We start from the raw sequence: 25,287 nt of genomic DNA, 5'->3' as shown, positions 1-25,287 counted from the left end.
CACTGTCGCGTGGTCTTTGGTTCTGCGAGAGAGTCGGGAATATTTTTCACCGACGTGAAACAAATATCGTTGTGCGTATCTGTAGCAAACCATTTCTTCCTTTTTTAGATGGCCGTCTTAAATTGACGCAAATTTTTACTTGCCACTATATAGCATGTACTTCAATTTTGTGCATAGCTATGTGCAGTGTGTGGCAGATTCTGAATCTTCGTAATCTAATTTTCTGTCCGCGTTCCGTTCTCACAGGTTACACATGGAGCAACTGCTCGGGTGCTGAAGTGTTCTACGTCAAGAGCAGCTTGGCATCGTGAAAGAGGCACCGGTTGAAATGCGGCTGATTCGCTAGGAAGCTCGCATCTCTATTGACACTCTCCATCAAGTGAGATTTTAACTCTTTTTTGTGCTGCTCTGTGATGTAACAACTGCCGCATGAACGCTGTGAAGGCTTACTTTCTATTTGCTCTGCCTTTTAGCTGTAAATGATGGGCTACCTTTTGAGGGTAGGTATTTCCCTTTTCGTTTAAGGATGTTTATCAACCTAACCGAGAGATTTATGCGTATTTAAAACAGCAGCGCGAACAGAGGAGGACGACAACGTAGGTACGAACATACACGAGCACGGGCTCAACTAAAAGTTCATTCTTGACGGTTATTAAACGCACTGGTCAACTTGACAAAGAGCCATGCATGCGTGCCAGAACCAGCCACGTGCGACAAGAAAAAATAAAGGAATAGCCACTTCATGTAGAATAAACGTGCGTAAAAAATGAAACCTTTTAGACAAATGTTCCGAAAAAACGAAAGGTTTGTCCGATAAGTGATACTACCCAACGAGAAATACTCTTTTAAGAACTCCAACTCTTTCGCACTAAGGCCAACAGATAACTTGGTTATGCATTTGTTTCGTTTGTGATCAATAAATATTGCACGCTAATTCCTCTGGCATTGCAGTCTCTGCGATAAAACAAAATTGACTTTTTTTCTGCTGTTAGAGCAGAAAGAACGATTGTTTCATCACAGAGACGAGTACACATGAGAAATTCCGCAAGCATTTTTTATTAATCATAAAGAAGACAAATGCAAAAGCAACATTTCTGTGACGCTTAGTGGGAAAGAGTTGCTGCAGCATTTCTCGTTAAGTATTATCGCTTACAGTACAAATCTTTCGGTTTTCATGTGATTTTTCTTTGTTTTTGACGCACATGTTTATTCTGCAGGACATGCATTTCGTTCCTTTTTTCTTGTACCGGGCTGTTTCTGCTGCGCACCCATGGCTTTTTTTTGTGAAGTTAGCCAGTGTGTTTAAAATCTATCTTCACGAAGAAACTTCAAGTTGTGTCAGTGTATATGTGTGTTCCTACCTTAATTTATGCTTCTCTGTTTGGTTGGTTTGTCAAATATGCATGTACACCAAATTGCTAGTGTGCCTAGGATTCATACATGAAGTTATTCGCATAGTTTATTTCTGGAAGAACGCTATAGGGTCTCACCTTCTCTTTGTTTCTAACACTCATATACATTTTTCTAGTTGAACTTCAAGGAGTGCCCTGAGGCAGTCAATAACAGTGATGGTAACTTTATTTGTGTGTAAGATTTATGAATTTCATCTATTCAAGGCAAGACATGCCAAATGCATTAAACATACTAAGCTCTACTTTTCGGTTCTCGTGACGCTGCTTTGTACTGTGCTGCATTCACCAGGCGCAGGAACCTTTTTTATGCTCTAAGTGCATGTGTTCTTTTTATATTTAGGAAATAAAAGCTGTCATGAGATTAAATATGCATGTGTATCACTTTCGTTCTAATTTTTTTCAACACGGGTGCTGCTTTGTCCCAATTTTTATGCAACCTTTATGTATTTTATGCAGGAAATCCTGGTGGCATTTTCTTAACATTTTACCCGCGTAATTGAGGTAATTGGTGTTTTGTATATGCATTTATTTGCGTTTGTCACTGTCTCACCGATCTGGCTGTCCAGTCATTTCTAACCTTTCCTCAAGGTTTATAATGATCTGGGCTAATTGCTGCTGCAAGTGCAGGTGACCATTTACTTGACTGTTGGGAATTGTGTTAGGTGTGTGTTACTACCAATTTTCTCTGTTAAATATACACTTTTTCTCTTATCATCCAAGGTATTAGCCTTGCCTTATTTCTTTATTAACAGAGCTACCACTCTGTTGCTCGGTATAGTGAAAAAGGCCCCACAATGTGCTTTCATAAGGTTTGTGCAAGTCCAGAACAATTAACTGAAAATGAGCTCACGAAATCGTGGAAACTTCGCCAACAAACTCTTCTGTATCCCAAATTAACATAAGAAATTAAATGGTGTACAGTTAGCCCTTGACTTATGCCAGGGAGATAAGCTGCATTCAGTACACAAAACCTTTACATGTTTATTTCTCAAGAAAGCAAACCGGGCTCGTCAGAAACACATAACTCAGGTGTTTCTCACCGTGCCCCACAACTTTCTCAATGATGTCTCGTCAATTAATAGCTAAGTTGAGTGATGTTATTTTACAGAATAATTGGTCAACATGAAAATATATACATCTCGAGGACAAAAAGCTCAAACGGACAAGTCTACTCTGGTACTTCCTTAGATTTTAATTGTGGTGAAGTATGCCAGAGCTTGTATATATTTACGTGAAGTCATTTGTTCCCAATCTATTTGTTATTTTTCCTTCGCACAGGCAGCCGTAACTCTTCCTGGGATGTGTTGGTGTGCGAAACATTTTCATGTAACGTTCTAGTCATAAACTTAAGTCACAATGAATACCACAATGAGTGTTCTGATTGTATTCAAATCTAGTGTTTCAGATGCATTTACACTCTTAAGAGTGCTGTAGGTAATAGCCCATGTCTCCAGGTTCCATGCGGTTGTGCCTTATGTACTGCAATAATGTTCAGGGTGCACGCATCTTTAGGGTAAATAAAGGTACTTCAAATAGATAAGTCTCCTTGACTTTTGTTTGTGTTAGGGAATTTATGAGCAGGCACCGGGGCATATAAGTGTGAATAGCAAATCAACTTCAAAATGACATGAATAAGAATCCACTAGTCCAACGAAATTTCAATCATATTTCAGTGGCGAGTTTTGAAATCTCGATGCCATCTCAACCGGGCCACAATGTATTTTCAGTGCTGTGGCAATAGCAACTCAACAACATGTCAACAGAACTACCACGTCATTTCAATGCGGCATCAGTGGTAACCTAACCGCAATTCAACAAAACGAACACAACGAGATGTCTAAGCACAATGGATTTTCATTAGTAACTAAGCAATTATTCAGCATTGATACACCCAATGACATTTCCATAAAATTTAAGTGGCTAATATTCAAGAGCTTTCAACATTGAACCCAATGGTAGTCCAACAACCTCTTCATTACTTCTCAATACGAAACTCAACACTCACCAATGGTATTTCAATGTATTGTCAATATATTTCTTTAATTGTTCACCGGCAGCAAAACATGTGAATCCAGAGCCACTCTGGAGCATATATCATGGGAATGCCGAGGGATAAATAACAATAAAGAAAAGGCGGCCTCTAGCAGCAGCCTTCACACGTGCTGGGAAGCCGCGCTAGGAAGCCCCGCCCTCGAGGATCAACTATGGGCCGTCCAGCAGGCCGAGAATGCCGCCAGGACCCACGAACTCCTGGCCGTCACCTAGGCGGGGCCTTTGGCCCTCCCCACCAACTCGCAGGGCACACAATAAAGTTCTTTCCTTCTCCTCCTCACCGGCAGCAACTGTGTATCTCGCGAACGAGCGCAAGCAGAACCGATGATCGCGGCTCAATCTCGCGCGCAAGGGAGGAAAGCGAGTAGGCAGCGCAGATGGAAGAGGGGCGCCGTTCTATTCCGGAAGCGACTGCGTACTTTGCGCGGCCGCGTGCGCCATATCTTGAAAGCGACATGCAGACGGCTTTGTGCGTCATGTGTTCTCGCATATCTGGGGCCCATAACGTGAGCTATTTCAAAGTTTTCTATTACAACTCTACAATCAACTCTCCACGATTGATCAAAAAGGTCTCGGGCCACCCCCGCTTCGCTTGTCTGTCACGCAACGTTATCGAAACCGCGAGAACGGCCCATGTGATATATATGCACATTGATTAGACATGATTGCATCAAAAAATAAATATTTATGATTCGCCGCGTTTGTTGCAATTTGTCCTCTTCTATTGGTCAAACATTTTGTAGCTGCACCCACTTCGCCTGTTTCTCACGGGGTGTAACAAAAGTGTGATAGACTGGCCTCGTCAAAGGGACGTGTACGCGTTAAAGACGCATTAATATGCCGAACAAAACTGATATTTTTTCTGAATACCCGGAAACTGCCCCGTTCAGAAAGGAATAGAAGATGGCTGCCCGCCGATCGCTCTGGCGCCGGCTACTCGGAGCTGCTGGGGAGCATGGATATCTTTTCATATAATAGCAATTTTTGCGTGGCAGTATAATGTTATTGAGCCCTTACGGCATGCATACGACATCGCTTTGCCAACTATTCTTTCCTGAGGATCCGTTTTGGCGGCATTTTTAACTTTCCGTTGCACGCTGCCGCGAGTTTCGATCAGTCACCGCAAGCTAAGAAAGGGGAAGCGGACCAATCGCAGACGCCGGCCCCACCGTTTTCATCTGGTTATCTGCTTTCACTCTGCTCACTTGGCCCCATCGAAACCTTTTCTACTTGAGCGTGCTCCTCGCCTCTTGTCAGCCTATTAGACTATAAAATCTGCTCAATTTAGGCAATTATAATCGCTTTGAAAACAAAAAATGACCTCCTATAAACGACGAGCGCGTTTGATTGGGCTTTTCAAACAACTCTGCGGGTTACCTCCCGATGCTTCCGTCGGTTTTTACGTAAATTTGAAGTCAGGAGATTGGAATAAAAATGGACTGGAATAGTTTTAAGTTATGGGCAGCCAGCTATGAAACTTCGCGTACCAACAGCAGCACCATAACACACAGCCTAGCGAGCGGCGGAAACAGTTTTCGTAGCATATACTGCGATTTCGCGTAATAAATTTCACTGCTCACCTTGGAGTACATATGTCCACATTCTGGCCTGCCTGAGGAAGCGGGGTGCTACAACGTATGAGCGCATGCGCTTCTACAACGAACTAGGGTATGGCCATTGCTTGGCTGGACGCATATGTAGAGCTAAAGCGAACGTTGATGCAGGCGTGCGTCTGTTGTCATCCAAAATATCGCACCATATTCGTGGCCTTCCTATCGGATGGTATCATGGTATTTCAGCTGTACACTCAAACTGCCGTAGCGCGTCCTGGTCAGCGCTGGTTCCCCATAGGGCCCCAGTTTGCGTTGAACCGATAGACAGCACGAAGGTCACTTTGCTCGCTGCTCTTACCGCGTTTTCTCAGGCCAGCCTTCTGACAGCGAGTGTCCGCGGTCATTGAGTGTGATGTGCTCATGTTCGCCTGTGCGCCGCGCTGACACCATGCTTGTTAATTTAGTTAGAAGCGAATGTTTCCAACTTTATATGACCGATAAAACTACTAGTCTTATTTGATACAGCTGTCTAATTTGCAATCGCAACCGATGCTTCGCCTTTCGGGCGAAACTCTAACTCTTCTTATTAGGCACGTATGTGATCACGACTCGCAACAGCTGAAAGACGTGAGGTTTAAAAATAGCGCTGTAACGTCCAACATTCCTCGTGTGCAAAGTATAAAAGCTAAACACGATCCAGGCGAATCCCCGCCGCATGGTGTCCCCGCCGCGTGGGCGCTGTGTTCTTGGAAGCACCACCAAATGGCGCATGCACTAATGCATTGTTTAAATGAGTGCATCAGGGACCCTTTAACAAGTGCTCAAAAGCTTTATATGGGGCGAAGTTTGAAACGTACTAGGCACATACGGGCAACGTTATAAAGTAAATGATTTTATTACAGGGAACTGGAATTCTTGCAGCAATTGCTGTGATAAACAAGCTTCACTAGAAATTATGTTGTGATTATGCAAGGTCATACAGGTCTCCCGTCTTCTTTAGAGTGATTTTGAATGAGTTACGTCTACTTTGCGAACCTCTATGAATTATGGTGTTATTTTTTCTTACCGCTTGTCATGTACTGCTCGAATTTGTGGCCCCAGTAGGTGAAATGGTCGGCACTGTTGTCGGTCGTCCGCTGCTTTAACTGCTCCTTCCAGGCTTCCGTGTCGAATGCACGCAAGTACACCATTCCCCGATGTTGGGTGGCGCCGACGAGCCAGTCGTTCGGTCTATCGTACGGCGTGCACAACACGCTGTGGAGGCCACCTCGGCGGCACACGAACGGCACGCATTTCTCCCTGCAAATTAAAAGAAAGTTGCGAGGAGAGCGCAGCAAGTGACACTGAGTTTCTCGTTCAGTGGCGGGCTATTGAGCGAAGACGCTCGAGAACCGATCACACGGCTCAGCGGGTGACCGCATACACGCGCCACCACGATCCGACCGGCATCCAGCACGTACTGACTACCCAGAATTCCTTACTTGTGCTGGGAACACTCTCCAAATAAGCAAAGATTGCTACGACATCCAGGTTCACGGAGGGTCTTTCGGCTGGTGCTTCGCTCACATCTCTCGTTTGTGGCGTCGAATGAAGATGTTTCGTCGAAGCCGAAGGAATCCTTGCTGCCGACGACCACATTAATGCGAAAGCATTATATGACTCATGAAGCGGGAAAGGCAGCGGTGTCCCCGGACAAGGTGCAAAAAGTCATGTGGTCACAGCCGATCAACAGGAGGGGCGCGCCACGTGGCCGCTGGGTTCTTTAAAGCACCGTGATGTATGGACAAACGAAGGAGATAGATATTTGGAGACACTAGAAAAGACATACAATAGGAAAAAGGCGAGAAATGAGGCCGTAATGAAGCACAGAGCGCTATGGGAATATAATAGGTACGAGGTGCTCCTGAGTATGAGGAAAGGTGTAATGGTACCAGTACTTAGATTTTCAAATGCAGTTGTTTGCTTGAAGTCAGGGGTACAATCAGGACTCAATGTCAGCCACATGTCAGTGAGACGCCTAGCATGCGGCGCTCACGAGAAGTCCACTAATGAAGCTGTGCAGGCTGGAAAAGTTTTGAAGTGTGGGAAGCTCCGAGTAACATTGATTTTGAAGAATGACTGAGGAATATGGAAGAACGCAAATGGCTTGTGAGAGTGTTCAGATATGTGTACAGGAAAAACACTGACTCACAGTGGAGGAAAAGAACTAGGAAGCTTACCAGCAGGTATGCGAAAGGTATGGTCAGCAACATGGCAACAAAGAACGACAAACGGAAAATGAAAGAGGCTGAGACAATCTCATGGGTGGCGGCAGGAAAGCAGGAAAGAAACAGTTTATGATAACTCAAAGGGAAGCTCCTTACTTTTGAAGTGAGATCAGGATGCCTTAGAACGCGTAGCTATAAAGCGAGGTACACCGAGGACGAAGGAGCATGCGGTTGCTGCGGTAAAGCAAGGGAAAGGATGGAGCATGTTTTATTACAAGATAGTATTGCGATATCATCGAGCGATGCTCAAGACACGAGCCGCCGCGAGAACGAGGATGAAGTTGGTAGGTGCCCTTGGCGCGAGCGAGTGTCGGCCTGGCTGTCTGGCTCCAGTGTAAATAGCCTGTAAATAGCCTCTTTCGTCTGTGTCTTCCCACACGTAACATTCTGGTGGAGGTTAGCGATCCCCGTCCTCGCCACGGAACTCCGAAGTGGTTCGCACTCGAGCTTGTCACCATGCCTCCCGGTGACGTGCCCGCCTCTGCAACGGCTTCGCCTTGTCCGACTGCTCCAATCATCACGGTTGCCCCACATCGCGACCCTGATGTGTTCTCTGGCCTGGAGAGACAGGGCGTTGACGAATGGATCAAGCTGCATGAACACGCCAGTGCTTATAACAGGTGGGACCAAACGATTATGCTAGCCAATGTCATCTTTTATCTCGGCGGCACCCCATGCGTGTTGCACCAAACGCATGACGACGAGATAACCAGTTGGGAAAGTTTCAAAGAAAAGGTACGGGAACTGTCCAGCGACCCCATTGGGCGCAAGGATGCCGCGAGAAAGGCTCTTGCGTCTCGTGTTCTGTCATCTACAGAGCCATACGTTTCATACATCCTCGACGTCTTGGCTCTATGCCGCAAAGCTGACGGTAATATGTTCGAAGCAGATAAAGTGGCACATGTGCTAAAAGGCATTGCCGACGACGCTATCAATTTGTTTGTTTTCGGCAGCGTCTCTACTATAAACGCCATCATAAAAGAATGCCGTCACCTTGAACAAGCTAAGAGCCGCCGGATCTCACACCACACCACGCGGCTACCCAACACTGCTGCTGCGTCGACATGTGAGGGTCGACCGCGTCAGACCACCACCTGTGACGACGTCAACCGTATTGTTCGCCGCGAACTCGAGGCCGCCTGTTTGCAAGCTTTCTCCGCGACGCCTCCCGATCCAGCAGCAACCACCATTGCGATGATTCAGGCCGTCGTCAGACAGGAATTTGAGACCATGGGTCTGATGAGCTCTGTGTGTTCCACGTCTCAACCCAGCGTTCCCCAGTTCTCTAGCGACCCTCCTCGTCCACTGCAGTCCTTTTTAGCCACATCTCGTCGCAACCCGTCCGAATGTCGTACCACTGATGACAGGCTGATCTGCTTCCACTGCTGTCGCATCGGCCACGTCGCTCGTCACTACCGCAATCGATGGCCACCACCTCCTCGGACATACGCCGCCGCTTATTCGCGCGCCTTTGGACCTTCTGTTCCCTATACCACCCGCCATGAACCGACTGCCGCTGATGCTCCTGCTCCGAACATTCGCTACATCCGCTCGCCCTCACTTCGACGCCATCAGTCGCGTTCGCCCCAACCCCGTCGCTTCTCTTCACCGTCTACCGCCTCCCGGATCCAGCCGGAAAATCAGGCACTGCAGCTTCTGGAGGTGAAGCTGTATTGTCGACCCTGCCCTCAAGTCGTCTGCTCATGTTACCTACGAACCAAAACCTTCTTGACGTTGACATTGACGGCTATCCTGTCACGGCACTCATCGATACAGGAGCACATCTTTCTTTTATGAGTGCTGCCTTCCGACGACGACTGAACAAGGTCCTCACCCCAGCGTCGGTACGCGTCGTCCGCGTTGCGGATGGCGGTACTGTGCCTATCATCGGCATGTGTAAGGCACGTGTCAGCATCGCCGGCCGCCACACTCCTGTCCTCAACACCATAATTTCTCATTGCCCCTACGACCTCATTCTCGGCCTCGATTTTCTCTCCACGCATTCTGATCTTATTGACTGCTCTTCCAGTACCCTTCGCCTTGAGTTGCCGATTCTCGCAGAACCTTCTGACACACCCCACTGCCGCTTACGCCCCACCGGCTTTCTTCGCCTGTCGCCAAAGTCAATAGCCTATATTGAACTGTTGTCTTACCCACCAGTTCCTGATGGCAAGTACCTCGTCACTCCTCTGCCCGACATTCCACTACAGTATGACGTTACCGTGCCTCACAGTATACTTACTATTACTGCGAACCGCACTCGCATGCCTGTCTTAAAGTTTGGATTGGCAAAGCAAATTCTACCGCAAGGTATTTACCTTGCCACCGTTGATTGTCTTGGCGACCATCACGTGACAACGTTATCGACCAATGGTTCTCGCGAGCTTAGCAGGCCCCTCGCGCCAGCTGCGGGCCCCGGTCCCAATATAAATAAAATGGTTGCGACGGACCTGTCCTCTGCGCAGGCTGAAGACCTTTACCAAGTATTATCGTCCTACCGAGATATTTTCGACTTCGACGATTGTCCTTTCGGCCAGACACTCGCGGTCAAGCGTCGGATTCCTTACTGGCGATGCTACGCCTGTTCACCGACGACCGTATCGAGTTTCTGCGTCGGAACGCCGAGTAACTCAAAGTGAAGTGAACAAAATGCTAAATAAAAACATAATTGAGCCTTCTTCGAGTCCCTGGGCGTCACCTGTGGTGTTGGTTAAGAAGAAGAACGGCACGTGGCGCTTCTGTGTAGACTACCGTCATCAGAACAACATTACTAAGAAGGACGTCTACCCGCTCACACGTATATACGACGCCCTTGACTGCCTGCACGGTTCCAGCTATTTCTCGTCTATTGATCTTCGTTCGGGATACTGGCAGATTGCTGTTGATCATATGGACAGAGAAAAAACCGCGTTTATCACACCTGATGGCCTATACCAATTTAAAGTAATGTCATTTGGATTATGCAACGCCCCTGCCACCTTTGAGCGTATGATGGACTCCTTGCTCCAAGGTTTCAAATGGTCCACATGCCTCCGCTACCTCGACGACGTCATCGTCTTCTCCCCAACTTTCGACACTCACCTTGAGCGTCTAACAACTATACTTGATCTATTTCGAAAGGCGAAGCTGCAACTTCACTGGTCCAAATGTTGTTTTGGCCACCGACAAATTACTCTTCTGGGCCATCTCGCTGACGCTTCGGGAGTACAGCCTGATCCCGATAAAACTCGCGCTGTCCGAGAGTTTACGGTTCCGAAGACACCCGCAAACGTTCCACGTTTTGTAGGGCTATGCTCATACTTTCGTCGTTTTGTTCCAGATTTTGCGGCAATTGCTAGACCCCTCACTAATCTTTTGAAGAAAGGCGTACAATTTTCGTGGGGTACTGCAGAAGCCGCCGCCTTCTCTCGTCTCGTCATTCATTTAACCTCACCACCCATTCTCGCCCACTTCGACCCTAATGACGCTACAGAATTGCGTACAGATACCAGCGGTCATGGCGTTGGTGCTGTCTTAGCCCCGCGTCAGCGTGGCCAGGATCGCGTTATTGCTTATGCGAGCCGCCTCCTAGCACCATCGGAGCGCCACTATTCCATTACGGAACGAGAATGCCTTGCTGTTGTCTGGGCGGTTGCGAAGTTGCGTCCTTACCTTTACGGTCGCCCTTTTCCCGCAGTCACTGACCATCGTGCTCTCTGCTGGCTCTCATCGCTAAAGGATTGCACAAGCTGGCTTGGTCGATGGGCTTTGAGGCTGCAATAATTTTCATGTTCGGTCGTGTACAAGTCTGGCCGCCTGCACAAAGACGCTGACAGCTTGTCGCGTTGCCTTGTTGAGGACTCTGACTCCTCCAATATTGCCGGTGCTTCTTGCGTATTCTCTGTATCATAGCTGCTTCATTTCGCCAACGAGCAACGTCGTGACGCCTACATCAGAGCACTCATCGACCGTTTTGAACACTCTACGGCCGATGCTGCTGTACGCCTCTTCGTCCTCCGCGATGGTGCTCTGTACCATCGTAACCTTCATCCGGACGGCTCTGAGTTCCTACTTGTAATACCTAAACACCTCCACTCCACCGTTCTAGAAGAGCTTCACGACGCACCAACGGCAGGACACCTGAGCGTATCTCGAACGTATGACCGTGTACGTCGCCGTTTTTTTTTCTGGCCGGGCCTTGCCTGTTCCGTACGACGTTGCGTCGCCGCTTGTGAACTTTGACAACGCCGCAAGAAGCCTTCTAAGCTCCTCGCTGGTTACCTGCAGCCGCTCGACATCCCTGCCGAGCCCTTCAATCGTGTCCGCTTAGACCTTCTCGGCCCATTTCCGGAATCTGCATCAGAAAACAAGTGGGTTGCAGTCGCGGCGGGCTACGCGACCCGCTACGCCATAACCCGCGCTCTTCCGACCAGTTGCGCAACTGATGTTGCGGACTTCCTCCTACATGATATCATTTTGATGCACGGTGCTCTGCATTAATTGCTAACAGACCATGGCCATAAGTTTCTGGCCAAAGTCATTGACGACATCATGCGTGCCTGCTCAATGCAGCATAAATTTACTACCTCCTACCATCCCAAAACGAACGGCCTCACTGAGCTTTTGAACCGCACCCTTACAGACATGCTATCAAAATACGTTTCAGACGACCCCCGTGACTGGGACGTAGCTCTACCTTACATTACCTTTGAGTACAACTCTTCCGGTCTCGAAACTGCTGCCTTTTCCCCGTTTTACCTCTTGCATTGCCGAGAACCGACGCTTCCCCTGGACACTGTGCTTCCGTCCACCACAGCTTCAACTTGCGATTATGCCCGTGGTCTAATCGCCCATGCTGACCATGCTCGTCAACTTGAGCGCGCTCATCTACAAGTGTATCAAGACAAACAAGCAACGCTACGACCTCCGTCACTATGATGTCCATTTTGTGCCCGGCACCCTCGTGTTGCTTTGGTTACCATCGCGTAAAGTTGGCCTTTGTGAAAAACTGCTTTCCTGTTACTGTTTTCTGTCCGTAGAAATGTTCAAACCCCGGTGAAACGAGAGAAGTGAAGAACCAATCAGACCAAGTTCAGTTTCCTCTTACAGGTTTTTAAAATGAGGGTTTTCTTTGGGCAAAGTCACTCGTATAAGTGTAAATCTATGACGTGGAAATAAAATGAACCAGCTGTAGTAGAATTTAGCTTGCGCCAAAGTGTGAGAAAGCAAACTAGCGTCGCTGGCCGCAGGTCCAAGGCTCCAAATCTGGAACGAGCGCTGTTTGCGCGTGCTTGACAATTTCTTGCGAGCTAATAAACTGAAAACTCACAAGGTTGAATGAAAAAAAAGCAGCTCCTTCTGCTTGCACCGATAAATGAAAGCTTGCTATGAAAACTATATGTTGCCTCTTGGCATTGAGTGCGTGATGATCAACTTCTGACCTTCCAGGCAGTTATCATTCGGGCTACCGTATCTTCTGACATAAGTACATCAGCCAGAATATTCCTGCAACTTAAAGCATAAGCGCCACTAATGCTGTGGTAGAAAACCATAACCGAACAAAACCAAATGAACCTTAAGCGCACTTCACAATATATCAGTAAAGCACCTGCTTATAAACAAAGTGCCCTCCACGGTTTGAAACACCAGCAAGATATTTAAAATAAATAAAAAGAAATATTGCTCGTCGGAAACAAAGAAGTCGTTCTGAGTGATGTGTTTCCTACAAACCGCTATAGTAACCGTCTCCTTTTCTCAATGCGGAAGTTTCGTATCCCTGTCGCTCTCCGATGCGCGTCTTCTGCTTCTTTTGGAAAAAGATCAAATCATACATTGTTGTCTTGCTATCCGCGATGACACGCATAACGGTACATAACAACAGTCTTTCAAAATTAGTTCTTTTTCCTCCTTTTCGGACTTGCGCACGGAGGCATCCCGACGATTTCAAAAGTACGAGGAATTGAGCGCATACCGCCGTGACAGACCCTCCTTCACGTCAAACCTCAACCTGCATCGGCTGTTTCTCGATGCGGCCGCTAGGTGACAAATGTTTACTTGGACCCTCGCTGGGAGGTTTACTTAGGAGGTGATAGCCAAGGTACAAATGTGGAACAAAATGTAGGAGAGGCACCTAGCGGTGATAATCATCATCATCACCAGCCTATATTTATGTCCACTGCAGGACGAAAGCCTCTCCCTGCGATCTCCAATTACCCCTGTCCTGCGCCAACCGATTCCAACTGGCGCCTGTGAATTTCCTCATTTCATCGCTCCACCTAGTTTTCTGCCGTCCTCGAATGCGCGTCCCTTCTCTTGGCACCCATTCTGTAACTCTTATGATTCACCGGTTTTCCAATCTACGCATTACATGGCCTGCCTAGCTCTATTTTGTTCACCTAATGTCAATTAGAATATAGGCGATCCCGTTTGCTCTCTGATTCACCCAGCTCTCTTCCTGTCTTTTACCGTTACGCCTCCCATTTTTCGTTCAATCGCTTTTTGCGCAGTCCTTAACTTGTTCTCGAGCTTATTTGTCAACCTCCAAGTTTTTGCCCCATATGGTAGCACCTGTAGCGCGCAGTCTTTGTACACCTTTCTTTTCAATGACAGCAGTAAGCTCCCAGTCAAGATCTGGCAATGCCTGCCATATACAATGCAAACCAAACATATTCTTCCGTAAACTTGCTTCTCTTGATCCGTGTCCCCTGAGAGTAATTGACCTAGATAAACGTACCCCTTCGCAAACTTTAGAGGCTGATTGGCGATCCTTAACTCTTGTTCTCTTGCCAGGCTATTGATCATTATCTTTGTCTTCTGCATATTATTAATTACCGCCACTCTTCCACTTTCTGTGTTAAGGTCGTCAATCATTTGTTGTGATTCGTCCACAGTGTTCCTGAACACGAGGATGTCATCTGAAAAACGGAAGTTGCTGAGATATACGCCGTTGATCCTTACTCCTAAGCCTTCCCAGTTTAATAGCTTGAATACTTCTTCCAAGCATGCAGTCAATAGCATTGGCGAGATTGTCACCTTGCCTGACCACTTTCTTTAAAGGTATTTTTCTTCGTTTCTTGTGGAGAAACAAGGTATCTGTGGAATATTTGTACATATTTCCAAGATGTTCACGTATTCCTCCTGTACTTCTTGATTACGTAATGCCTCTATGATTGTTGGTATCTCTACTGAATCAAATGCCTCTTTTATAATCTATGAGAGCCACATAGAGAGGAATGTACTCTGCAGATTTCTCGATTATCTGATTTACGACATGGATGTGATCCCTTACAGGGTATCCCTGCCTGAAATCCACCTGTTCTCTTGGTTGACTGAAGTGAAGCGTTGCCCTTATTCTATTGGAAAGTGGATCGGTGAATATTCTATACAATACTGAAAGTAAGCTATTGGGCGTATAATTTTTAAATTCTTCAACGTCTCATTTTTTTGTGTATAAATATAATGTTGGCATTCTTCCAGTTCTCTGGAGAACTTGAAGTCGTGAGACACTGCGCCTAAAGGGCCACAAGCTTTTCAAGCGCGATGTCGCCTCCATCTTTCATTAAATCGACGGTTATTCCATCTTCTCCTGCCGCTTTTCCCCGGGTCATGTCTTGCAAGGCCCTTCTAACTTCATCTTTACTTACAGAAGGGGCCTCTGTATCCTGTTCATTACTACTTCGAATGACGATTGCGTGGATGCTCTGGGTACTATAGAGGTCTGTATAGAATTCTTCCGCAGCTTTTACTACATCTTATAATTTGCTGATGACATTACCCTACTTATCTTTCAGTGCATACATCTTGGCTTGTACTTACCCAGTTTTCTTCTCGTTAATTTCAAGCTGTTCAGTCAAGTTTTTCTCACGTTATAATTTCGAATATCCCTTACTTTCTCTTTGATGATCGATTTTGACGGTTCCGCGAATTCTATATGATCTCCTGAGTTAGACAATTTCATGCTTTGTCGTCTCTTTATTAGGTCCTTTGTTACTTGGGAGAGCTTACTTATTGGTTGCCTTGGTGTCTTGCCTCCCACTTCAATTGGTGCTTCTGAAACCAGCCTACTTACGGTTTCGTTCATTACCTTTATGTTATCTTCATCTCTCTGTCCTATAGCTGCACATTTGTTTGCAAGAACCACCCTGAACTGGTCTGCTTTTATCCCTTTTGCTTCTAGGTTGGCCTGTTTCTTCTTGACCAGCGCCTGGCCCTGATCGCTTTAGTGGTGAATTTTATATAACATTTCAGGAATTCTTGTGACATCTTCTATAGCAGCTTTTCAAGAAAGCGTATAAACATGGCGAGCGTCCTCCGTCTTTCTATCAGGGCTACACAACCTTAATCGCCAATAGTACTGATAACGAAGTGATAAAGAGTCTAAATGGATGTAGGCCGATGTCGTTATGTAACGTCGATTATAATATTTTCAAAAGTGCTGACAAATAGGTTGCAGACATTCATTTGTAAAGTAGTAGGTGGCATGTGAAAATAGAGGACGCTCTATGCAGTCACATGTTGATATCACACGTTCAGTCCTTGGAGTGCATAGAGTATGGATCAAGTAGCTCTTCTTCAGATTGACCTCGGCAAAGCCTTCGGTAAGGTTCAGCACGATTTTTCTTGTTCCGAATACTGCGATATCTTCACTTAGGGGACGTATTATGCAATGTTATAATATTTGGTTATAAACGTTGCACTACAAAGTTAATTGTCAACCGTACCCTCTCAGATATATTACAGGTAGTCATCCGTCTATCAGGGTTGTACGGTCTCGCCTTTACTCTTCGCTTTGTGCTTGGAACCGCTTTGCTTAAGCGTGCTTTGCGACTCAAGATTTAAGGATACAGGTAAGCAGACGGGGAAATTAAAGTGCTAGCTTGTGCGGGTGACATTGCCTTCTTTTGCATCGATAAGGCCAGTATTACCGAAACACTACCCTGCGTTTCTGTGAAACTGCCGGAACTCATATATATTTTGCTGAAAGCAGGCGTTTTTGGCTGGGCATGCGGGCGCCAATTCCCTCTGTATTCTCGAACCTTCATTGGAATTAGTTTCCGCTGCGATATCTTGGTATGCCTCTCTACAGCTTCCGTAATCGTGGACCTCATTGGACGTCCACGAAACCACTATCCGTCGAAAGGACAGAACCTGGTAGGGTCGGGACCTCTCCATTTCTGCGAGAGCGAAGGGATGCAGTTTATTTCTTGCTTTTAGGCTTCTTTATGTTCTGTAGGTTTTGCGCTGCTCTCGTATAAATGTTCAGGCATGTCATAGAATATTTACATGTTTTATTTGGCGTTCATTATGGGAAGCCATGAGAAGGGACAACCATTTTCTTCCGCTTGAGGAGGGAGGTCTGAGTGTTATGCATTTGTTTGTGCTACACTTGGTCATGAGATTATTTTACCTTCCAAACGTCCATCATCCATTCCTTCTTGCAGTTAGTCGAACACGTCCTGCTTCAAACGTCCCTTTTCTTTTTGTCAGGACAAACTTCGCTCAAGAACTGCCGTTATGGGGCATCCTATAACTTGTCGAGACTATTTCAGTTTTAAAAGCCAGATTCACTCTAGAATAGTTGTTTAGCATTTATCTAATGTCGGTAAGCGTAGCACTTATACATAACGTTTTCGCTGAACCTCTGTATCGAAAGCCATATCTGACTCTATATGGTCAAGATGGTCTTTGCCGTGTCCGTAGAATGTGCATTACGCCAGCAGCGAAAACATTTTTCCTTAAGCTGCACATTCGCACCATACCAGTTGAAACACGGCTTCAGGAAAAAGGATAATATGTACCTTGTTTACAATTTGTAGACTTTGCAGTCAACCCCAGACAATAGAACATTGCTTCATTCGTTGTCGTGAAGCATTTCATTTTTGGGACATTTTACGAGGAACTATCAAAAAAGACCTTCCTTTCACATATTATGGTATCTGGTTCCTTCCTTTCAAAAAACAGTCAATATTGCACTATATGATTTGTTTATGTTTTTAGGACTCTATCCATCATGGGGAAGCCGAATGATCGACAGGCATGCCGAGCCACTTCGCTCAACAGCGTCTGTGTTTCGAGAAGAGGCTGCTCAAGTGCGCAGTGCTGTTGCAAACTTCGATCCCGTTCCTGAATGTATTTCGCATCTGGACGCTTATGCTTTTTTGCCCGAATGTTGAACTTTGTTTGATCGGACTGCGTAGCATGTGTGCATTTGTTTTTAACGTCTGTCCAAATATAATGTCACAATTTTCGAATGACGCTACTCGTAGTTGCATGCCATAAAGAAAAAAACACTGGCGTGTTCCAGTTGTAAAGTAGCTGACTACCGCGCAGAGGGCCCGGGCTCCATCGTGGCGGGAGTTGGTATTTTTCTTTCCTTCCTGGCAACAGCTGTAACGGACTACGGCGCTGGAGACGGCAAGCAACAGCGCCAACTGAAACCGCTATTGGAGTGAGCCCATATCAGCTTACGCTCCGCAACAGCTTCATCTGCTTGCATCGCTAAACTAAAGCTATTGTGAAAACGATATGCCGCCTCACGACATAACGTGTATCATGATCACCATCAGACAGGTATCATTCCTGCTACCGCGTCTGCAGACAAAGTACATTAACGAGAACATCGCTGCTGCTTTTAAAGCATTAGTAGCACTAATGCTGCAGCAGAAAAATACTATCGAACAAAACCAAATGAAGCTAAAGCGTACCTAACAATCATTTATTAAAGCCTCTGGCTATAAACAATGTGCACTCCGTAATTTGAAACGACAGCAAGATATTTACCATAAATAAAAACAAAACAATGGCTTACGAACTCGCCGGGAGGAAACAAATTGTCCCGAGTGAAGTGTTTGAAACAAACCAGCATAGTGGTAGTTACCTTTTCCCAGTGCAGAAATTTCTTATCCAAATCGCTCTCCAATGCACGTCGTCTGCTTCTTTGGGGACAAAATGAAATCGCACATTCCTGTCTTTCTATCGCAATGACATGCATGATGGTACACAACAAGGCTTTCGATATCTGTTTTCTTTTTTTCTTTTGCATCACGACGATTTGACAGCTACAAGGCATCCAGCGCGTGCCATGATAGGAGACCCTTTCGCTTCAAGCCCGAACCTGGATCGGCTGTTTCTCGCGCGGGCGCTTGATAACGAGCGTTTACTTGGAGTAGCGAATTGCTAGAGGTCAAAGAGGCGCCTCCCAGCCTAGGCCGCTGCGGAATACGCGCGGAATTAGGTCGCATTTCTGCTTCCACGATAAAAAATTGGTAGAAAGATCTTTAGCATGTATATCAGTTCACAAATGGGGGTTGTTCTTGTCGCAGAAGATCTTCTGCGTCTATTTCTTGTCACAGGCTTCGAGAAAATCAAACAGCGGGACACTCCGCCAGTCGGGCTTCTTCGCTGTGTCAAATGACGAGTCTTCTCTCGTGTGATGCGACTGCGCAATATTCGCCACTGATTACCCGCTGGCCGGTGAGAGAGAGAGAGAGAGAGAAACAACTTTATTCGGTCCACTATAGACGTAAGCAAGCTCCACGTCACCTGGAAAATATTTTTGAGCACCTTCTGGGAAGACGCGCTCCACCAGCAACTTCTATACCACCGTCTTCATTTGTTGGTTTTTTGTATCTCTCGGAAGGGGAGGCTATCGCACGGCTCTGGACATGGAGATAAACTGTAAGTCACATTTTTCATCTGCTCCAGGTAGTTCCAAAAAGGCCCTCATGTCATTGGAGATATTATTTTTTCGTAATACTCTATTAGGAGCTCTTTCGTTTGGGTAGATAACTGGCACACTGTTTTTCTCATGAAAAGCACTGCAAATCGTACGTTTAGCGTCCTGAAAGCGTTCATATTGATGTACTGAATCCATATCGCTTTACAGAAGTACACGGTGTTATTCCTGTTTTTTCTGTTAAAGTACCTTTGCGATGTCATTGCATTGTGTAAACCATTAAAAGCCTTCATTTTTTCTTATGTACCAGATGCAGCCTTTATGTAATATGTTTATATATTGCTCTGTAGTGCAATGTGACCGCGTGAGCAGTGTTTCTTTTTGTGTATCTTCTTTTTATGTCACTTTGTATGCTACTGCCAAATAAGGGGGGCCGTTGCTCTGTCAAGCTGTTGAAAGACAGCTTTTACTTCTGTCCCCCTGCATCATCATGTATGACGTGATGGTCGAAATAAACTTACTTACTTACTCACTATATATTCTCCGTCCAACTTCACTGTGAACATTCTCTTATAATTTACATACACCTATTGTGAGGTACAGACTCATGTCTTCTCTTTCTCTCTTTGACTCCCCATACCCCTCCCCACGTGTAGGGTAGCAAATTGGACTCAGTCTGGTTAACCTCCCCGCCTTTCCCTCTTCCCTTCACTCTGCATACACCTAAAGAAATTGATGCATCTTATCCATCGCGTCTGCAACATTTGTCAATGTAACATACATAATCAAGTGGTCCAGTTAGAAATATTCAGGCGACATAAACATATCAGTCAGCAATGCTGCAAAAACATAGGAAAAGCATGTACACATTTCAGTGAAAGTTGAATTTTTCAAAATGTATAGGTTCCATGTAAGTTCAGCTTGGAGCTCATATTATGCCTCCGTATATTTTTAAATAATCCGAGTCTCTAACGTAGTGTTCCCGCTCTTCACAATGCGCTCAATCAGATTTCTTAGTGATGCGGCGTATCCGAAACTCTGCAATCTTGCAATTGGAATTGAGCACAAGCGCTATTTTATCCAAGCCGTAATACAACGCAGTGTTTTCTGTGGGAGTTGGTGCGTATTTGCGAACAGGAAGCTAGGGAAACATGCAGACGCGTACTCTATGAGATAAATGGATTGGATTTCGATTTCACTTCACCTTACTTACCTGATAGTCCTGGCTGGATGAATGATACACTTTTAACCCTTCCTTTTTTTTCGTCAATCGAGCCCTCGTTCTTTTTGTGCACGAGTCTCACTTGATTCCTTATTATAAACGCAGGCATTGCGCAATACGTGCAAACGGAATAGAGAAGATCGCGAAAAATCACAGCAGAGCTCACAACCCGCGGGTCGGCTACGCTACATAATACCGCACGCAGTGATGTGCCAGCGACTACTTGACGCGTAGATCTCATACGTGTACCTAAGAGCGCCTTAGTAACCGTTGCCGGCTGAAGCAAATATACGCACGGCATCCGGTCGCGAGCAAACAGCGAGAGCTTATGTCACAGCAGGAACGTTATACCAGGGGCGTCTACTTTACGTGGTTGATGCAGCCATTACGTACAAAGATGTTGTAATGCCCTCGGAGAGCAAGCCACGCACAAGCAGTTAAGCACTGATCTGACTGCGCACAGTAAATGAGCACGACGAACGCGTTCGACGATGTGTGCTACGGTGGCTATGCCGATTCTGGCTTTTTGCCTGTAGCAAGATGGCGGCTATAGGCGGCGCGATGGTAGGTCAAAACGGCTGCCGAGACGGTGATAAGGCGATGTCGCAAGCGTGTGCATCTCGAGCAGCAAAGCACATCAGGCCCTCTAGTTTCACTGCAAACCATACTTTCTCTCTCGCTAAAGAGACACAAAGGTGTGTGAATGAAGGCGAAGCTACGTTCAACGCCGGTCACATCATATGCTGCGGCATAAAGTCCGTTAGAGACAATTTTTGCAAAGGGGAGCACAGAAGCGTTGCGGAAAAAGGAGACGTGAAAAGGAGACACGTTTACTTGCGACTAAGTACATGTTCAGAGACAAACCACCAGGAAAGTTAATGCGCATGCGCTCTCATCTAGAATTGTAAACAAAATGTTTACATTTTATATATATGCATAAAATTCGCCTAACAACGGGGCAGACCTCACTATATCTATAATGACAGCTATAGTGTAGGTGATAGCAACAACGGCACGTGCAAGTGGCCTGACAAAACTCCTTCCAAAATAACATTCGGGGGGAGAGTGACAGATCAGGTGACTAAGAAACTTCAGCCAAGGGCGAGGAACGTAAATTTCTCATGCATCAGATGCACTGACAAAGCACCAATACGAAGGTTAGCACGAGCGTGAATCTGGCCTACCGTGAGGATTTCCCTTTCGAGTGTGCCTTTTTATCTGCTTTTAATCTCGGTTTTATCGAAAAGGCCTTAAGTCACAATCCCTGCAGTGCGCAGGAAGGTGCGCGGAGTTGCTCAGGGCCTTTAAAAATGAAGAATGTTCTCTTAGCGTGTCATTTAGACAGCGCCCCGCCCCAATGTAAGCTATCCCACAGTCGACTGGCATCTTATATACCACTTCGGTAGCACGGGAGGCAAGCGGTTTCGTGTATTGTAGGTATTGTTCTTGTTGTGGCCGTTTTGCAAAGTCGCACAACCGAGAAACCTTGAGAGGAGCTGCGAAGACGAAGTCAACGCCGTGTTTTTTCCCGGTCCTTTTTAGGTTGTGTAATCGTTTTGTCTCTGAAAATATACTTAGTTGCAAGTGAGCGTCTTTCCTGTCCCCGTCTCCTTCTTCTGCAACGCTTCTGCGCTCCCCTTTGCAAAAATCATGCCGTATCAACTAGCCCAACAGCTTACTATTCCATTAGAGAAACCGAGGTCGGCGTCGAATCGCTCTGCCTGCAGACGAGTGCAAACAAGGGCCCGCGCCACTGCGTTAACCCCGCAGTGTGTGAAGGTGCAGGCTCTGTGAAGGCCAGTCTGTCGTTACTAGCCTTGAAAATGCTCTCGGGCATGAAGCCATACATTTGTGTTTTCGCAAACACTTAGTAAACGCAAGTGCATACCAGTCACAGTCATTAGTTGTTATTCAAGTGCTCCTGTTTTCAAGAACTTAATCCTATGCAGTAACAAATAAGCTTTACTACATTTCAAAATCTAAACTAGAAAAAAAAAACCGGCTGTATAATACAACGATTTAGGATTTACGAAACTCGTAACGTACAGGGGTGATCACGCTCGCCTCCAGCAGCGTACGGTGGAGCAAATGAACTGAACTTAAGCGTAGCTGTTTGACTAAGGACAAAGTACTTGTGCCTGAACGGGTTTCACGTTTTTCGACTTGCATTTCGAGTTGTTTCTTCATAACTCGGTACCTCCCTTAAAATTTGTTTCTTCCTTGAGCAGAGCTCGGCTCGATCGCTGTAGACAAGTGGGAACCCCTCTGTACGCGATTGAGTGTCATGCAAATGTAGTACGAGCTTCGTAACTGGTTGCAGTGCCTCAGGTCGTTACGCCTGTCTTGAAGTACATTTTAAAGATGCCTTAGCAGTGAACACTCCCTACGGCACGGTTTGAGCGCTGCGGCACGCTGCATATGTGATTACTATTCCTATTCTTCCTCATCGGCGCGTCCATGCACACCGCCAGACCGAACCGCCGAAGTGCGTCGGAGATTTCCATAGAATAAAGGAGGAGGAGGAATAAACTTTATTAGTTGAAATGAGCCGACGGTAAAATCGTCCGAGGTGGGCGGCGTCCCTAGTCCAGGATGCCGTGGGCCTGAGATGATAGCTTGGCCCTGCTCACCAGGCCATGCTGGTCTTCAGGGCTCGAGCTTGTCAGCTGGGCCTCCCACTGCTCGACGGTTGGTCCGGTGATGGGCGGTGTCGATGGGTTTTGTTGACATTCCCATACCATGTGGTAGAGAGTATTGGGCGTAGAGCAGAAGGCGCATTTGTGAGTATAGCTCGTAGGATACATGGCGTGTAGCAGGGTACTGTGCGGGAATGTGCCGGTCTGTAGTCTTCGGAAGATCACCGCCTCTTCTCTTGTCAGCTGGGGAAGCGGGGGTGGATAGATCCTTCTACCCAGTCTGTAGTGGCTCAGGATATCGGTGTATCTTTTCGGGACGCTATCTTGTTGGTCTACCGGTGCTCGTGAACCTGGCGGGATAGCCCGGAGAATGTGATCTCGGGCAGCGGCGTCAGCCGCTACATTACCCGCCAGGGACTCGTGTCCCGGGGCCCATACCCCTGACGGAGAAGATCACGGTGGCCAGCATCCCGAAAAACATGCACCCTGAATACCACAGAGAAAGGAGGTGAGCGAGAGGGAAAGCTCTACCTAAGGCCTACGAAGGACCAAAACAAGGAGAAGTCCGATACACCGACGCGGCAAAGTACAAGAACAGAGCGGCCCACGCTATCAGCGTGGTCAACGGCCAAGGACAAGAGTTAGCAGCGGCCTCGGTAAGCACTCCAGACATCGACTGCGCGGAAGAAACGGCGACAGCCCTGGCGGCCACTACGGGCCAGCGAGAGGAAGATCTACTCACAATCATCACCGACTCACAAACAGCATGTAGAAATTACCAAAAGGGCCGCATTTCCAGACAAGCCCTGAGCATCCTCGAAAAACTAGACAATTTTCCAGAAGTATAGAATAAACAACCACCTTTAGAGAAGGGAAACTGTACCTTCCGCAGTGGTACGAAAATAAGCAGCGGCAGCGAGTGGAACTTAAGTGGACGCCAGATGACGATGCTCAAACAGTATGCGGAAGCGGGTCTTTTCTTTTTTTTAGAGCAAAATCCAATATGGCCGCTTTTCACCGGTAGCGTACGCTGGTACGCGCCGTGCTTGCCCTGCCGGCAATGCGGCATGCCTCAATGCCTTGGCTGCCGCGTGGCTGGTGCGTTCTAATTGCCAAGAGCCTCTACTGACGCCCATACAAACAAGCCACAAGTGAGTGAACAGAACGTGTGACTTTATTGGCAGAAGACAAGCAGTGTACACTCTCGTGCAATAGGAGAAATTAAGTTTGCATGTCGAGATACGCTGGAATCATTGACACGCGCTCGTAAACGGCTCACCGTCGTCGTCAAATTTGAATTATGGGGTTTTACGTGCCAAAACCACTTTCTGATTATGAGGCCCTCCGTAGTGGAGGACTCCGGAAATTTCGACCACCTGGGGTTCTTTAACGTGCACCTAAATCTAAGTGCACGGGTGTTTTCGCATTTCGCCCCCATCGAAATGCGGCCGCCGTGGCCGGGATTCGATCCCGCGACCTCGTGCTCAGCAGCCCAACACCATAGCCACTGAGCAACCACGGCGGGTTCACCGTCGTCGTCACACATGGTAGTCTGGTAACGAGCGACAACCGGCAGTGGAAACAGGTTGAACAGAGTGTCCCACCTGTTTGCAGCGGCAGTCGCCGTAAAAATGAGCAACTTACATTGCAATGCTATCGGGTGACGCAGGCATCTGCTGCCACAGCCAACACAGCAACGTGAACTACCCGGCATTTTAGCGTTAACTCCTTTCCAACCTGCATGTTTCTTTTCTTTCGGGGGCCGCTAATGTGTGGCTCACACTCGGTGTCCCACTTTGTCTGAATATGGACAAGTCGATTTCGCGGGCGTCACCTTCGGCAGCCACTTTTGCGGGCCTTTCCACCCATCTGGCTATCAACTTTATACACGTCGGACCATGTAAGCCCGTATGCTGGTCTCCGTTCATTCTTAATCGCGGCCGAGAAAGGCCACAGGCACAATTTGTCCATGGCTGCAGCAGGAAAGAACGAACGGGGAGCACCAGTTATGGTGCGTGTATCATCATCATCAACAGCAGCAGCAGCAGCCAGGTTACGCCCACTACAGGGCAAAGGCCTCGCCCATACTTCTCCAACTACCCCGGTCATGTACTAATTGTGGCCATGTTGTCCCTGAAAACTTCTTAATCACATCCGCCCACCTAACTTTCTGCCGCCCTCTGCTACGCTTTCCTTCCCTTGGAATCCACTCCGTAACTCTTAATGACCATCGGTTATCTTCCCTCCTCATTACGTGTCCTGCCCATGCCCATTTCTTTTTCTTGATTTCAACTAAGATATCATTAACACGCGTTTGTTCCCTCACCCAATCTGCTCTTTTCTTTTCCCTTAACGTTACAGCTATCATTCTTTCCATAGCTCATTGAGCTGTCCTCAATTTAAGTAGTACCCTTTTCGTAAGTCTCCAGGTTTCTGCCCCGTACGTAAGTACTGGTAAGACACAGCTGTTATACATTTTACTCTTGAGGGAT

The 25,287-nt window shown here is 46.8% G+C and overlaps 1 protein-coding gene across 1 annotated transcript in view; it reads right to left on the bottom strand.

Annotated features, from left to right (window-relative positions):
* LOC126523978 (decapping and exoribonuclease protein-like) overlaps positions 1-25,287 on the bottom strand; it is a 203,099-nt gene that overhangs the window by 90,325 nt on the left and 87,487 nt on the right. The window contains exon 5 of the mRNA XM_055066976.2: positions 6,084-6,316. Within this exon, the coding sequence (XP_054922951.1) occupies positions 6,084-6,316 (233 nt within the window). The remainder of the gene's footprint in view (positions 1-6,083; positions 6,317-25,287) is intronic.

The sequence above is a fragment of the Dermacentor andersoni genome, chromosome 6 (genome assembly GCF_023375885.2).
Source record: "Dermacentor andersoni chromosome 6, qqDerAnde1_hic_scaffold, whole genome shotgun sequence".
In the NCBI taxonomy this organism is placed as follows: domain Eukaryota; kingdom Metazoa; phylum Arthropoda; class Arachnida; order Ixodida; family Ixodidae; genus Dermacentor; species Dermacentor andersoni.
Note: the sequence above shows the minus strand (reverse complement) of the source record. Positions and strands in the feature narration are given on the sequence as shown.